Source organism: Mercenaria mercenaria, chromosome 1 (genome assembly GCF_021730395.1).
Source record: "Mercenaria mercenaria strain notata chromosome 1, MADL_Memer_1, whole genome shotgun sequence".
Classification (NCBI taxonomy): domain Eukaryota; kingdom Metazoa; phylum Mollusca; class Bivalvia; order Venerida; family Veneridae; genus Mercenaria; species Mercenaria mercenaria.
In genome coordinates, this window is record NC_069361.1 from 56,156,723 (window position 1) to 56,174,521 (window position 17,799).

Here is a 17,799-nt window from a genome sequence, read left to right on the forward strand (position 1 = left end):
TATAAACGATGTAGAATTATGAAATAATAGTGAATATTCAGGGTGCTTTCGATACAAAAAATCAGACTCCTTTAAGTTGAAACAGCTGAGAAATTTTGATAATGGAGACAAGCGTTTATCATTAGGGAATTAACCATAGTTGTATTCATTAGGTGCCAATGAGTATCTATAAATAGAAATAAGCGTGAAATTCTTCGGATGTGTTTAGATAATTATGCAACACATTTAAGAACAGCTTTGACATAGTGTACCTATAAATGGAAATAAGTGTTAATTACAATGGGATTAGTTACTGTTTGTGAACATGAAGCAGCAACACTGGATTTTACTGGGCATCACTGCAGTGGGTGTTTGCGCCGTCTTGTTGTACTTCCAACATAGACGCATGAAGTGTATAGGTAAAGACATTCTCAGTGGCTGTATTGTAATGTTTATGAAGTATTGAAATTTCCCCAGAGAATGTATATTTTCCATATTTGGAATTGGCTATGAATAACTAGAATTTTAGCATTTGGTAGGTTTAATGTATACTTAGATATCATACACTTAAAGGTTGGGCACAAAGTGTATTATAATGACACGTACAGCATGCATTTGTACAAATAAATCATTTTATGGTCTGTCTTATGGAGTTAGTCTTCATTGTAAAAGTTTTATAACTTTGGAAAGTAAATTTGTAATGAATAGTACGAAATATAATGATCTGTAAATGTTATGAATTTTTACTTATATTTAGATTGAATGGAATAATCTTGCAAATATAAATCTAAGGTTTTATTTCTTTATATTTTCAGGGACTCAAACAAAAAATTCAAGTCGTCCAGGTTCAGGTTCCCGAAGACGTAAACGGCCGTCCAATAAAACAGCTGACAAGACAACCAAACACTTAAATGACCACACTTCTGATGATTACGACAGTTCGGAAAATGATAGTGTATATTCTGATGACTCAGTAGATGCAGTAAGATTAGAAAATCATCCAAATGGAGGTGTTCGTAATGGATGTGTGTTTACATATGATTTTCATGATGACCTAGATTCAGCAGATATGCTTTCACGACCAAAGCATAAGCACCAAAGTCACCTCTCGCCTGGTCATGTACACCAGCGGCCAGACTTTACTGAGATTGTTGATGGACCTGATGGGAGAAGGACTATTGGTATTCAGACTTTCGACCATAGTCTGAGAAATAGGTCCACAGGTAGCACAAGAACAGACTACTCAGATTTCGATGGTAGTTTCGCTAGTGAGGGCCGAGGTATGGTGATGTCACCTTTAAGTCTTTGGAACTCTAATGAGAGGTCTGGTAGTGAATCACATAGTGATCACAATTCCTCTTCATCAGCAGGTTTTGTTAAGAATCTAAATGACATTGAAAGGAGCATGACCCCAACACCAAGGTCAAGCACAAGGTCAAATGCAAGTGTGTTTTTGGAAAGAAGTAATTTAGAGAAAGGGCCAACAGAGGTATGGTCATCTAGTTCCTCAGAATTACGTCCATTACCAGGATTTCGAGATGACCTTTCCTATATTATAGAAACAGAAGGAATGAGTCCTGGAGCTTCATCTTTAGACTATACCAATGATGCTAGAAGTCAGCACTCTTCAGTATATATGAGAACGCCACGGGAAGGTGAGCGGTTGATACCAAGACCTGACTGTAGTACTCCTACAAATTCTGGAAAGGTTGTAAATATCTCATTCCCAGAATCTCAGATACAACAAGCAACCAATCTTGATACAAATACACCAGTTAAGTTTGAAGTCACTGTTCATGAAGACAATACCAATATTGAGTATAATGTTGAAAAGACAGAGTATAAGACATATTCCTTAAGAACTCGGAATGAGCCAAATATAATTCCAGATAGGATACTTGTAAATTTGACTGAAAATTTAAATTCACAGACTCAGGAAAATTATTTGACACAACACAGAGAAGAAATTACAGTGCATCAGCCAGATAGTATTAGATCTCCAGAAGATAGCTTAGTTCTAGAAAAATCTTACCGCTCATCCACTTCTTCAGAAAGAGAAACTGAGGTTGATAATGATACAGTGAAAAGAGATGAATCAAAAGAATTCAAAGATGAAACAAAGGAGGAATGTTATTATCGTATACCTTCAGAGCCAGTTGTGAGAAAGAAGGAGATAAAACTCCAGCATTCTGGAGTAGTGGAGGCCACAAGTTACCCTAGTACTACTCAAGGAGCAGAGAATGTAAATATGCCAGATGAGACTAATGAAACGTGTGTGGATGACCTTAGGGAAAGTTTGAATGAATCTGATTATACCTCAGATTATGGAACTATTACTTCAATAGATGGAAGGAAAGGATATATGTCTTTTACATCTGACTCTGAGGACAATGATTCCATAGCAATTTCACCAAGGCCTTCACATGTTTCAAAGTTAGAACCTGTTGGCCAGAGTGAGCAGCAGCAGACATATTTGCCATTACAAAATGAGATTACAGACACAGGTCAGAGCACTATGTTAATACCTGAACAGAGCCAAAACGTATGCCCTTCGTCAGAAGAAAATGCTAATCTAGCTGTTGCAGGGACCCAAGAAAATTCAGCATTTGCTCCACAAATTGTTCAAAGATCAGGCACAGCTGAAGAATCTGCAGATGAAACAAATCCTTTAGAAAACAAAATAGTTGATGGGGAACATAAACATGATGAGGGACTCACCAGTGATTTAGGATATGAAAGTATGAAACCAGAAAGTAGTGATGAGTACACAGAAAAAAGAAATCAGTTTGAAGAAGATACAGAAACAGATAGTAGCAGTGTTGATACAGTGAGACAAATAAAAGATGGTGAAAATGAAAATTTTGTCTCTCAAGAAACATTACATGATGTTACAAACCTGACAGGCAGCCACGAAAATATGGAAACAGATATTGCAGAAAGTTTTGAGCAGCCTGGTTCTAAAATACCAAAACTTGATTTAACACAGCCGCCAGTGAATTCTCCACAAAGAAAACAGAGGCTTTCTGTTAGCTCCACTGATGAGACATATTTGTCTTTGGACCAGTCTGAAAGTACTTCAACATGTTCATCTGACTATAAAACTCCTCAGCAGTCTCCAAGAGAAGTTGCTGAGAATGAGCAAATCAGCAGTATGCTACCTAAAGAAGTTGATGATGTTATAATTCCAGACTATTATGATGATAAGTTGCAGTCTACTCCAAGACAAGACTCTGATGACATTTCTTTAGACCAAGCCCCAATTCTAACATCCTCTCCAAAACAATCAAATGATGTCAGAACTGTTTCCGTTAACACAGAATCTGTACCATCTACAACACTATCTGCACCTCCAGCAGTCTCTACAATCAAACATATTTTTGGCAGTTCAAAAGACCCTGTACATACAGAAGCTTTGAAAAAAGATTTGGAAAAGAAAATTGCTAAACTGAAACGTCATGTCAGAAGTTTAAGCGATTCCGCTATTAGTTCAGATTTCACAGATGGAGACTCTGTATCATCTGTGTCCCCAAGAGGCAGTCGTGTATATGATGATAAATCATTTCTTGGAGAGAAAAGACTTCTTAAAACCTTTAGAAGCACACAGTCACCTACAAGAGTCAGACAGACTCTCAATTTTGAGGGACCACATCCTTCAAAAGAAAGTTTCAAAGACTCTGGAAATGTTTATGATGATGATGATGACAGTTCAACTCGTATTGAGGGTTTTAAGAAGCAGAGACCAGTAGATGGTATACCTCCTCGTGAATATTTCTTGCCCTCAGCTACTCCTGTTGGAACATTTCCTGAAAGGCTTATAGATTCTTTACTAGCCATTGAACCTCAACCTTTGCAGAGATGTCATTCTCTAGACAGTTTATCAACAATTATTAATCTCAAGCCTCATTTGGCAAGAGCTGTTAGGGAGTTTCAATCCATTGAGGACATACCAGGAGCAGTGTCACCAACTAATGAAACAACCGATGTTGTAGATAGTGGAACAAAAGGTAATAATGATTTGATGGCATCAGATGGTGCAAGACCACTGTCACCTGGAGAAATAGGAATTGACCAAGACAGCTTGGACGACATGTATGCTGAAATAGAGAAAGAAAACATTATTCCTGATGTAAATATTCAAGTTGATGCTAGTCAAAACAAAAAAATATCAGAGAAGTCTACTTCTATGTCAGTTTTGGGAGATACCTTGCCAGAGAGAGAATATCATAGATCTCTTTCTGAAGGGAACATTGATGACTTTGATGATGAAATTGATAATTCAGATGCTTCAAATGACAGTATTACTTTCGTTTTCATCAAAGATGATAGGACAAAGCCAACAAGTGAGACTGAACGTGACAATAGTGAACAAGCTGAAGCTGTTGAAGGTTATGATCCATGTGGAAGTGGTGAAATTTATGATTCTGAAGGTGAATCTGTTGATAGTAGACATATGTCCAGTCCTGGTGAATGTTCTTATGAAACAGAGGAAGCTAATATTAGTGGTAGAGGCCATTTATCTGCTAAAAGTGAGGATAGAATATCAGATGTTCTCAGTGTCAGTGCATCTGAAGATTCTGTTATTGAGTATAATAGAAATACTGAGGGTGCTGAAGATGAAGTATCATCCCATACTGCTAGTGAAGAAATAGAAGAAATAATACGCAGCAATGAGAACACTGAACAGATGTATGGATCTAGAGAAATTGGTGTTGGTATCCAGGCTGATTCACCTCCAACTTATACTGATACATCTGACAGTTTTGTGCAGAATAAAGGTAAATTTTATGATGATGATTCAGAGCCATTAAGACATAAATTCGGAATTGATGAATCTGTTCTACCACTTCCAGAACGATCTGTGTCTGCTGACAATATCCCCAAACATTTAATGCCTGTTACAGACTTAATGAGATCAAGGTCTGCCGGAATGCTAGATGTCGGTGTAGCTGATGAACCTGAATCAGAAAGTGGAATTTTCCCACCTGCTTTAAGAACCGATGATGACCAAACAGAACAGTCTGTGTCACTTCATACGATGTCTGAAGGAGGGCTAGATCATATCTCACAGAGGACATTCTCTGACATGGAAGCTTCACTTTCAAATAGGACATCAGGTGATGTGGATTCAGAGAACTGCAATAGTGAAGAGAATTCCTCTGCAGTTGTTAGATCTATTTGCAGCAAATCGTCCTCTGTAGAAAGTTTGGAGGAAGAATTTATAATAGACTATAAAACCAACTGGAACAAACATAAACCAAAACAGACAGTTAACCATTCAGGAAGCTCTGAACAGGAGGAAGGTCATGATATCTTAGATGATGAGCAGCAGATCAGGAGAGTGTTAGAAACTGTTCAAAGACTCATTTGTCCAAAACCAACGTCAGTTGATAGAGGGATGACTACAGAAAGTGAAACAGATTCAAACTTTGTATCTATTGGTGTTCAGACTGCTTCATCAGAGACCAGCACTGCAGATACAGGTACCTTACAGCTGCGGGCTGACCAGATCATTTTGCCTGCCCTTGCTGCTCCATTCAGAGCACAGTCAATGGACAGTTTTGGACTAGGAGCAAGTGGACAGGGTCTTGAATTATCAGAAGAGTCAAGAAATTGGTGTACACTTGGTGAACTCATGGTTGAAACAACACATTTGTTAAGGAGGATAAATGACAGATTGCCAGAAGAGAGTAGGAAAGGATCTATTAGTTCTTCAGAAGATAGTCAAGTCAGTCAAGTTATATTAAAGAAATGGCAAGAAATCAGTGTCCAGACTGGTCAGTCTATAGAAAATCTCACCACTGTAGGTTCGCAAACTGATGGTGATGGTACAATAAATGAAAAAGAAAAAATGTCTGTAAGAAAGGAAATCTATGCAGAGTTGACACAGGGTAAAACAAAGTCATGGCTTCAACGTTTGGACTTGAGTGACACAATAACTCATGAGCTATTACCTTCAGATTCCAAAGCATGTGAAATGTCAGTTCAAACAGATGAAATTGCTGAGGAGTTTGCCATTGTTGAAACCAGGGTTCAGCCAAGAAATAGTACGTCTGATATAGCTCAAGTTGAATCAGTTGCAATAAACACTAACCAGAGAGCAGAACTATCAGATGGACCAAGTCAGCAGACCAAGTTATTGACTGAGCAGATATTTGTTCAGTCTGTTGCTCCTGTTTCATTTTCGCCTAAGGAGCAGCAGCTAAATGAGAATTTGGACAATACAAATGTAGTTGCTCAATCAGAACAAATAGTGGACAAGAAACAAGCTAGGACTGCAGCTAAATACATACCTCAGGTTAAAGCAGAACTAGGCCTTGACACATTGGAAGATGTTGAATCTGAAAAGGCTTCAAAAGCTGAGTCTCCAAGAAGACATGGAAAAGAGTCTCCAAGAAGACAAGAAGCAACAAATCAGTCTCCAAACAAGCTTCTTCCAGGATTTACCTTGCCTGATACACCTGAAATAGTTGAATTGCGAAGAGAACATGCAAAATTGATGGAAAATCTTAGAAAGGCATCAGATGAGAGAAATAGCAGAAAAGAAAAACTTCAAGCAAGGAAGAAAACTATCAGTCCAGATGATAGTTTTGCAGAGGATGCAAAAGAAAAATCTTACTTAAAACCAACTGATCTGTTGGAAGACAAGGAAGAGGACAAACAAGTTTCAGACAGTGGAGTAGGGACTAAAGAAAAGTCAAAAGACTTCAGAGTTAACAAGAATGATCCTGAAACAGAGACATCTTCTAATAGTAGTGTAGATGAAGACAGTGTTAGATCTGATGGTGATGATAAAGAGCAAGTTCCAGAAGAAGGAGAGTCTGAAGACATTGTGAGGTCTGATGGTGAAGACAATGTACCGTCTTCAACAGATGTTTCTGAGGATATTGTTAGGTCAGATGTTGATGATAAAGAATCAGTTGGTGAAAACTTGAGATCAGATGATGAAGATGAAATACCTAATCATGACAATGATGTTAGTATGGGATCAGTTACAAGTCCTACCAGCACACAGGAATTTGTACAGATAAATATTCAGGTAGATCCCAGTACAGGTGTAACTGTAAAGAACAAGACAATCAGGGAACCAAGTCCAAAAAGAAATATTGGACCTAAAGAGATGGACAAAAACGAGAACATAAGAGAAGAACATACATGGGAAATTGCTGGAGATGAATTTAGGACAATTTGGGATAGAAGACCAGAATTAAGATCAAGAACAGACAGTAATACATCACAAGACACATTAGGATCATCTGAAATAGTGGAAGAAGTCTTAGCTGGTCCTTTGAATGCTGTAAATGCTAGGGTTATCCATCACAGGTACATGGATGATGAAATTATAAGTCCTGAAATTATAGATGATGTTTTAGAAAATAATGATACACCTGAAGATCATGGAAAGGATAACTTAGCAAATCCTGTAGATCATCACACAAAACTGGACGAAACACAAAGTTCCAGGAAACCAGTTCAAAAGAAATTTTCAGGAGAATATTTAAGTGATGAAAGTGATGGTAGAGACTCACCAGCCTCTGTTGTTGAAGATATTGTTCTTCCACAGTCTTACACTAGAGAGCAACTTGTACCAGACTTGCTTGACAGAATTTCTGAACAGAATAGAAATAGGGATGGAAAGGATTGGGGTACACAGTTAGGTACTACACCACGTACTGCATCCCAAGAATCCCTTCCTTTTGAGGAGACTATTGTTCCTCAGATCTACAAAAAGGAACATAGTCTTCCTCCACCTTTTCTAAATAGTTCAGCCAAGTCTCATTCAGAGCTGGAGCCAGAATCTGTATCTGTAGATGATCCAAGAGAGAGAGGACCAAAAATACAACAACAAATAATTAAGAGTGAAACAAGTCCAAAATACAAGGCACAAATCCTACGAGAGCAGCAAAGACAGGCTGCAAGTCCTGATTTTACAGGATCAATTGAAATACTTCCAGGAGAGAAGGTTCCCCATCAGCATTCTGCTAGAAGTGATGAACATCCTAAGGAAATGGGGTATCACAAACCTTCAGTGTTTACAGAAAAAGAAATGAAACCACACTGTCTATTGCATCCAATGTCACCATTTGATGAAACTGATTCCAAAAATAAAGCAGAGGAAACTCAAGAACAGATAACTCCTAATCCTTATAGAGCAGAATCAAGGCCACCAAGGTTTTCTGATGATGCAACTCAGATGAGTGTAGAATTTTCTGATGATGGTACACAGACAGAACCAGATTTACCGTATGAAAATGTTATATCACAAGATGTAGATAGAAAGGTCTATTCTGGAAATAAAAGTGCAACCCCAACTCACTCACACAGTCGACCAGCACAGGGATCAAAAGAAGGTAAAAATGCACCACAGGAATCACCCATGAGTGAAGCAAAAACATCTGAAGAATTCAGGGAAGAACTTGAAAGTTTGCAGCATGAAAGACAGCATATAATGGATCTACTTGGTTTATCCTACCTGCCCAACAGCCTTACAGTTGAATTGCTGGAAGCAAAATTGAATCATTGTATTGGTCAAACTGATTTACTCTTGGACAACCTAGAAAACCCTCCTGAGTTTGATGATTCAAAGAAACCTACTATAGACCAGAAGCAGACAAAAGATTATATTTCTAAATACAGGGCAGATTTGAAAAAATCAAAAGAAGATATTAAAGAATGCAGAGAACAACTTAATAAAGGTAGGGGTAGAGGAAGACCTTCTGCAAGGGGCAGGACCCTCTCCAGAAGGAGTGATGTTTTAAATCACCAGAGGCAAGCAGAAATAGATGCATTTAAGTTAGAAAGATTGAGGGAGCAGCAGGATTATGAAAGAGCATCCAGACATGGTGCTCCATCCAAGAATAATACACCTTTAAGAGGAAATACACCACTTAAAGGTAATACTCCTCTTTATGGGAACAGCCCTGCTGTTACACCAAGATCAGACCGTTCAAGAAGTTCTAGTCCATCATACTCACCAAGTTACATGAATCCCAGAGAACATAAGGCTCACTTGGTAGATTTAAGAAGACAGTTGATCAAGGATGTAGTGGAAGAAGAGAAGCAGCACAGTCGCTCATGCTCACCATTGCTACACACCAGTCCACCAGCAGTACACAAACATAGAAGTCCCAGTGAACAGTCACTTGGCTTTTCTCCAAAAGTGTCAGTATCCTTGTCAGACATTCCAGGTAGTCCAACATCATCATCGCCATCATCTGGTGGCAGTAAAACATACGTTGTTGCTCCAGGCTCAAGCTCACTCTCTCCAGTCAGAAAACCAGTTTCCTATGACCATGGAAGCCCATATAGCAGCTACCAGAGCTCTCCAGACAGAGTTAGTTTAGGGAGACGAACTTCCCATTCATCTTTAGATCGGAGGATGGTGGCTGAAAGCATCTTCTCACCTCAGGAATCAGAGCAAATTCTACAGGAGATTGAAGAGTATAAGAAACGTACCCCTATCTCTGCTCCAATGGAAGAGCTGCTTAGACGTTCATCATACTCTTCGTCAAGTAGTCAAAGGTTAGTTTTTCTTCCTGTTGATTTGAAAATTATAGTGGTAGACCTGTGATGGCGATCAGTAATTTCTGTTTGATAATATACTCTCCACATCAGCATTTTGTGGCTGGTAAAGAAATCCATGTGTGCTTTGTATGATCTATATAAACAGCCAAAGCATGCTGATATAAGAATATGTTATCTCCGGGCAATTGCTGACTGTGGTTACAGGTCTACTTAGGGTCTTCTATTTCAATTCAGTATGAAGCATGTTTTTGTTGATTTTTTCACAATTTAAAAATGAGATAATAATTTGGGGTTGCTGAGTTTTAGACCTGCCTATTTCATTTTGCCTTGTTATCACTGTAAATTCCTTAGTAACATTGACATTGCATAAATGTATTTTGCCTTGTTATTTTTAGAAAGTTTGAAGATTTTGAAGTATATATTTTATAACAAATTATAAATGGTTCGACAGAATTGTAATGTTTTAGTTTAGTTACAACTTACCTAACTTTTGCATGGAATTTTTTCAGGCCTTTGTTGCGATATATGACATTATTCAGTTCAACTTTTAGAAAGAGGTATCAATGTACACCATTGCATGTTGCTTTAATTCTGATAGGCAATATCTTATACATATACAAATGGCTTTTGCAGCGTACAACACTGCATTAACACTGCTTTCCAAAAATTCCTAGTTCGACTATGCCAGATTTTTGGGGACGGAATGTACCTTTAACATTTAATTGTTCCAAATTAATTGACTAACTTAAGTGTACTTAAAGGGATTGTTTATGTACATGTAACTTGCTAGTGTGATGCTAATTTTTTGTAACTTAGTGAAAAATGAAGTTTGAGGTAGCTCTTATTTATACTGTAATATTACGTTTTGACTTTCTTTAGGTGACAGTACTTTATTGTACGTGAAATTTTAGCATGGGTTGTGAGAAATTTTTGGAATGCAGTGTGATAATATTGCAATTTTTCTATAATGTACTCTGTTAAAAATTTTAATGGTAAGTCAGGTTTTGGAGCAGTTTTCTTTTCACAGATATGCCATTATAGAATCATGTAATCTAGAAGAATTCAATTTTCCCCACATACACCAGTCTTGCGCTTAACTTTATATAGTAGAATAATTAAAAAGTTTCTCAAGCAGTAGAAGTCTGTACAATGTAGCAGTATTAGATTGGTAGAAATATAGATTTGAATTTATGAAATTTAGAAACCTATGATTTTATAATTCAGTACTTATTTGAATTTGCACATTACTTTCAATTGCCACGATTTTTTGCACATTTTTGTTGCAAGAGTTCAATTAATTTTTTGTTTGTTTTTGTTCAGTCAGTTTGAAGTATGCATTCAGAAGAGTTTGTTCTGTGTGATTGTTTTTGCATGTCAATCAGTAAAGAATGTTTTTCGTTTGCAACACAGAGTAATATTCAGACATGTAGATTAGACTTTTGAGAGAGAAAAAAAATTGCTTATGTTATGAAGTTCATAGTTTATAATGGTCATTTACCGTGTTTACAGGAGCAGTTCATCTAGGCCAGATGTTCCAGGAATTTCACCAAGGTCACAGTCTGACCCCCGGTTACCAGGGAGATCCAGTACGTCGCCTGTTGCTAGGCAACTAGATAATGTAAGTACCTATATTTATATGCAGTGTCTGTAGTCTGTACTTACTGGGAAGTCTCAAATTTCATTGTTAATCTTTAGCCTGCTAAATTTCTAAGATGGACTGGTCCATCATTCAATTTGGGCAATACCATTTATTATTTGAAGGGGTGTTCACTGAAAATTTACTGACTGAGTAGCAAATAAGACGATCTGCACTGGTCACAAAGGCAGAATCACTTGCGACCAGCAGGCTAAAGGTTAAACAGAGGCGATTGCTTCAGACAGGTTAATGTGTCTAAGAAGTGATGCAGTTCACAAATAAATAACCTGCCTTTATATGGCAGTATTTGCCTGTTTCAGCAGTTGCAATGTATTACCAAAAGGTCAGATTTGTTTGCATTATTTTATAGCAAACAAATTTCTGCCATTTCTGTCATATTTTAGTCTCTTGGAATTTGAGATACCCAGTTTCAACTGTAGTTGTTTCATGTATGAAGGTACAAAAGAAGAGTACTTCCCTTTCACAAAAGTCATTTTAATTGTAAGATTCTCAAAAGATACGAAATTGAATTTCAATTCAAAGCATGATTTATTTTATATTTTAATTAGTTGTTCCATATTTCAGCCCCTATCTTTAAACTTGGATTGTCTACGAGATGATGAAGCTGGCCCGTACAGCCCTTACTCTGCGTATGCACGTGAACACATCATTCCAAATGAACGGTCACCAACAGGTGGCGTGCTACGAGGAACCTACGAACTGTATCATGATAGGTCGGATACATCCTCTGTGTTGTCATACGACTCCGACACTTTCTCGGATCCAGGTCATAGACCTCAGCATAATGCTTTGGATGAGGATACGATAAAAAGACTGCGACCTATTAGAGCAGAAGATATTAAAGCAAGAATTAATCGACACAAACGATGACAAAATTCAAAAGTGCTAAGTTGGATCATTCCCTAATACTGTGTTCATTATACTTATAAGGTTCATATATGGCTGATTTGTGATGTTATTAGTTGAAATCTTGATGATCGTGTGTTTTGAATATGCATGTGAAATTAATTTATGTTTTAGATATGCATATAAAAAAGTACATTTTTCAAAATGCATATATAAATGAATCATGAAAGTCATGATTATCCTTAAAAAATCATGCGAAATACAGAGATGATTCATTCCAGTATCATAATCCAGATCACACACAGAAATAGACATGACAAAAGGTGTTTTATAATGCACATAACTGTAGATGAAACATAGCTAGTTAATTAACTGGAAACTAATCAGCTGAATGGGAGTTTGTGAGGACTAGGGATGTTTGATGAATAATTAAGCAGATGGACAGAGATTTAGTGAACTTTTGACTTGTGAGAATAATGACTGTGATAATTATGGTGCCAAATTATAATAACATTGTGATATTAGATTTAGATTTTAGTTTAGATTAAAGCACAAGATGATCCTATTCTGCAAAAGGATTACCTTTCTCTACAAAATGGTGGGCTTGGCCCTTAAATAACTTGTAAGTACATACAGTAGGTTAAGAGTTTTAATAATTAAATTTTGTTGTTTTTAAATTGATTGAATTCGAATTGACCCGTCTTGTCTGTGTGTTCCACGTACCTTATTCTTTTTATATTAAATTGGAACTATAAACAATTATTTCTGTCACAAACTGTAAAACTTCTTTTAGATTTTATTGATTGTAATTAATGTCTTGACGAGACGGGTATTTACAAGACTTCCATTCAATGATGCAGATTTTTATAGACATAAATTGACATAGGTTATGGGTTTCTATTCCAGGTATTGAAATATGATCAACTGGGCTACTTCGTAGGTAAATTTGAAATTGTAGTTGAGCAACATCTGAAGTATGCGATTGGTTGTATCTTATGACTTATTTGAAATGGACCAATGGCAGGGTTGCCATCAGAAATTGAGCTAGCATAAGCTGTCTTAAAATGGCAGAATTAGTTTCCATGGATATCCCAAAGATGAAAAGCTATGTGCAGCTGAAAAATGTCATGATAAGATTTCATTTGCTAGTTAAAATTTTTGATTTCACATATAAAATATGATACAGCTGAAACTTGTTATCTGGAACTCGCTAAATTCTCAAACTTGCAGCTGTCTCGAAGACATTTTCAAGTCCCGAAAACATGTGCACAAAAAATCATTTTAAGTCAGATTTCAGTTATCTTGAGAAAAAACATTTGAGCCGCACCATGAGAAAACCAACATAGTGCGTTTGCGACCAGCATGGATCCAGACCAGCCTGCCCATCCGCGCAGTCTGGTCAGGATCCATGCTGTTTGCTTTCAAAGCCTATTGTAATTACAGAAACCGTTAGCGAACAGCATGGATCCTGACCAGACTGCGCGGATGCGCAGGCTGGTCTGGTTCCATGCTGGTCGCTAATACACTTTGTTGGTTTTCTCATGGCGCAGCTCATATTTTAGTCCCTTGGAATTCGAGATACCCTGTTTCAACTGTAGTTGTTTCATTTTTTGTTCACAATTAACATTCAGTATTACAAAGTAATAAAATATGCACTTTTTTAAAGATACAAACATTCTGCGTTAAGCTTATGCAAAAGCTGTATTTTAGTGTACTTGTTTAAAGGATAGTATTTCAGACTCAAACAATTAAGCAGAATTGTTTTTGAACTTTTTTTGTGTATTTATATTTTATCACAAATTTATTTGACACAATAATTAAATGTCTCACAAATATTTAGTGCAGCTAGCATTTTTACTTATTATTTTATGTATTGATCACTTTGTTTTTTGTTATAGACAATATTAAAGACCACTTTTATTGATTTGCATGTGTTTGGGCATACATGAATTACTTCCCTTGTGTTGAAATTTATGTTTCCATGCACACAATAGTAATCTCCCCTGTTTATATGACCTGGAGTAAAGCTATTTTTATTTTGTGATTCCGTCCATTTTCTCAAAATAATAAGGATTCAGGTGCACTGACTTTAGTTTCTTGTCTATACATAATTTATATTTATAATTTGTGTTTTAAGGCCAGACTAAATTAATTCCTACTTTACTAGCATTGCCTGTATAGATAATTACATTTGCATGCCAATTTTATTTTGATTTTAATTTATATGGTTTTATTTCTTCTTCATTGATGAAACTGAACGCACATTTTAAAATTTGGTAAATACATTGCAACTTAGGAATTAATTTAAACTGGCCTAGTGTATTAATTATGTAAAAGTCATTATGTTTCAACATAACATTCAATAATATATATATTTAATTGACTGAAATCTAAAGTATGCATTTTTTATATTCATTATAGCATAATTTAAATAATAATTTAATTTTAACATTATAACAATTTTGGTGGAATGAAATCAAAGAAAATGGACATAGAAAAAGTTGAAATTTTGTAAATTAGGTATTATCAGAGTTCATAATTTTTTAATAAAGAGGGGCATTCATAAAAGGTGTAATGTGGATAAGTTAAGGAGGTAAGGTACATTGTAGCCACGTGTTTTAGTGAAGGTTTATGGTTCTGTATACTTACTTATACTTTTTAACTTTATTGCCATTTAAAACAAAAATTTATTTATTTTATGATCACCTGTCCAATGTATTTATACATTATAACACATTTCCTGGGCATTGAATATATCTTCTTCGCTCTTTAAGTATGTGAATGAAATGCATTTCATTTCTTCAAAACCACAAACCTGATTCTTGCAAGAAACTCCTCCAAGGTGTTTTTGCTTTAAATTGTACATGGCTTGCTCCTTTTCCTTTGTTAACACAGACTGGAAGTACTGAAATAACTTCTTAATGGTATGTGCTTTGCCAGATTCCGAGAGATTTTTGGAAACTCTTATACTTCATTGCAGTTTGCTTTGACAATTATTCCACTTGTATATACAAGTTGTAGTGATGCTGTTACCAAGCAGTTTCTTCTGATTGTATATAAAAGACTGATATTTATTATTTTTTCTTCAGTATTTTTGTAAGATTTGACTTTGTTCAGAAAGGATTAGTATATTTTTGTTTTATCTTTTTTTTATTTGCATAGCTGCATTTTGTTTTGTTTTATAGCAAGGCTAATTATGTTTTGTTTTAGTGTTTAACTAAAATTGATGATATTGTTAAATGAAAAGTATTTATAATTTTCGTAATAAAATACTAAAGATGCTGACATTTTGACCTTGTTTGTTCATTTGGTAAGGCTTTTGCTATCATTTTTGGGTGGTTTTTAGAGTTCTTAGTTGCCCTTGTCTGTCCTTCCATCAGATTTTGTGTTGATCATATCATAAAAAGTATTTGACAGACAGTTATCAAATCTCACAGAATTGTCATTCAGCATGTGAAATTGTGCACCTGATGTTTTAATTGGGAATTTGCAAAACCAGATTAGAGTTATGGCCCTTTACCTAGTCAAAATTATCTGTCTGTCTGTCTGAATTTGTGTCGTGCATATCTTAAGAAGTATTTAACCCAGAGTCATCAAACCTAACAGGATTGTCATTCAGCATGTGAAGTCGCACACTGGTGTTTTAATTGGGATTGAACACAAGAGTTACAGCCTTAAACTTGGTCATAATTCTGCATAAAAAGGGCCTAAAAATTTGTCATATATCTCAAAAAGTGTGTCCTGGGATTATGGAACATAATATTGTAGGAATAGTATTCAGCATAATGACATGCACCTGGAGTTTGTTTGGAATTTCACTCAGCAAGACCAGAGTTATGGTTCTTGACTTAGTCAAAAATATGCGTTAACTTAAGGAGGTAGGTTACCTTCATATTTGTATGTGCGCATGTCCAACCGGAAGCTAACGTGACGATTTACGACGGCGTTAACGACAAATTAAATGTGTCTGTATATTCATTCTTCTGAAAATTAATCATGAACCTGTCTTCGATCTGATGCTTTATGGTTTAATAATGCAGAAATAATGAATAAATTGCTGCAGAAACGCTTCAAAACAATGTTGCCTTAAAATGACGTCATGACGTTACGTGTCAGTTACCGCGCAAAATTAATAGCTTTTATCTTGAAAGTACGTAATTCTGTGCATTTTCTTTACTTTAACTATTTTCAAATAACCATTATTTGCTGAAATATTTTTTATGACTCTTTTGCTCTGAATAATAATCAATATTTTGCTTCTTTTATGTAGATATATTGAAATGTTATGCGGAATGTAAGAAAATGGATGATGATAAGCAATGTTATTTGGAATATAGTTGGGTGAAAGGTTACTTGTTACGGCCATTTTCAAATAAAAAATCTAGCAGTTTGATTTCTAATACCTATTTTTCAGGTTCCGTTGATAATTTGTTACTTATGTACTAAAACTAAGATCTAAAATTGTTGCAATTTCAGTAGAAAATTGTGGTTTCTTGAATTTAATTGATGTTACCATGGAAACGAAGCCCGTGACCTATGTATCTAAATGTAAAATTTAAAAGCGTTGAACCTGGTCTATATAAGAAACACAGCTTCGGCTTTTTATTTTCATTTCAACAATATCCATGAGAATAAAAGCAGCATGCTGATCGATTTTTCCTTGAAAAATTCCAGACGAGGGGTACTGCTGTAAGTATTCTGAGCTGTGATATTTGTTTGAATAAATGCAAATAACACGAAAATATAACTTACGTTAGAAATAATATGTTTTAAAGCTACATCAACTAGAAAGATAATCTTATTCAATACTTTCTATAAAAAAAATTAGGACAAAAAGCAAGATATAAGCTATTTTAAACATCTCCGTTGCCATGGTTACTTTAAACTTTAAGAAAAATTGGGTACAATGTAAAGTGCTTAGTATTTTGCTAATAATATTACCCAAATATTCCCTGTTGGTCATTAACAGAATAGCACTGAGGCCGTCGAAAACCCTTATTTTTATACATAGTTGTTTAAAAATGAGAGAAAATGCATTACCATGGAAACATGAGCCCCGCGACATATACATTTTAAGCTTATATTAGAAAGCTAACGTGCATATTAGTAAAATTATCAATTATGCAGACTTCTACGGATATCGATGAAACTAAAATACACTGAAAAGTGTTAAATATCCGTATTTTCCTTCTTCTTTCAATATGAAATACCTTTGGAGGGTCATGTTCTTCAAACCTGGATACAAATTTAACTTGAAGGGATAGAGACAAACGAAATTGAGATTGTAGCAGTTAAAACTTCATATTACATGAAATACAAAAGAATGCTGCGGTTCAACTAACTTGAATTTACCCTTGTAACAAGGTAACCTACCTCCTTAATGTGCATAAAAGATTGTGATACACATATCTTTAAATGTATTGGACTTAGTCATGAAACATTAGAGGACAGTTGCATACTGGGATTTTTTGAAGTTGTGCACCTACCCATCTGTTTGCAATTTCACTCGGGCATACCAGAGTTATTTTACTTTGTTTAGTGAAAAATACACAAAGTGTTTATGTTGCATTTATCTTAAAAAATATTTCACCTCAAGTCTTGAAACCATTTACAGTGACAGGAAGTTGGTGGGGCACCAGTGTTCTATGGACATATAGTTTCAATAATATTTCAGTTATTTTTACATCAGTAGTGCCCAGTGTGCAATGATTTTGTACCAGTAATATCTTGCTCTCCACAAGTACGAGACAACTTGCTCATATATGAATGATAGTTGGAGGATGTGAGACTTTCTG

General features: G+C 35.7%; 1 protein-coding gene across 8 annotated transcripts in view; it reads left to right on the forward strand.

Moving 5' to 3' along the window:
* Positions 1-15,289, forward strand: part of LOC123566392 (uncharacterized) — a 151,087-nt gene extending 135,798 nt beyond the window's left edge. For 6 of the 8 annotated variants that reach the window (XM_053548560.1, XM_053548563.1, XM_053548564.1 and 3 more), the window contains 4 exons: positions 795-9,498; positions 10,011-10,058; positions 11,011-11,119; positions 11,723-15,289. In XM_053548560.1, coding sequence (XP_053404535.1) covers positions 795-9,498; positions 10,011-10,058; positions 11,011-11,119; positions 11,723-12,028 — 9,167 coding nt within the window. In that variant the 3' untranslated portion in view covers positions 12,029-15,289. The remainder of the gene's footprint in view (positions 1-794; positions 9,499-10,010; positions 10,059-11,010; positions 11,120-11,722) is intronic. The other 2 variants (XR_008371779.1, XM_053548571.1) reach the window with 2 other exon arrangements.
* Positions 15,290-17,799: the final 2,510 nt, after the last annotated feature.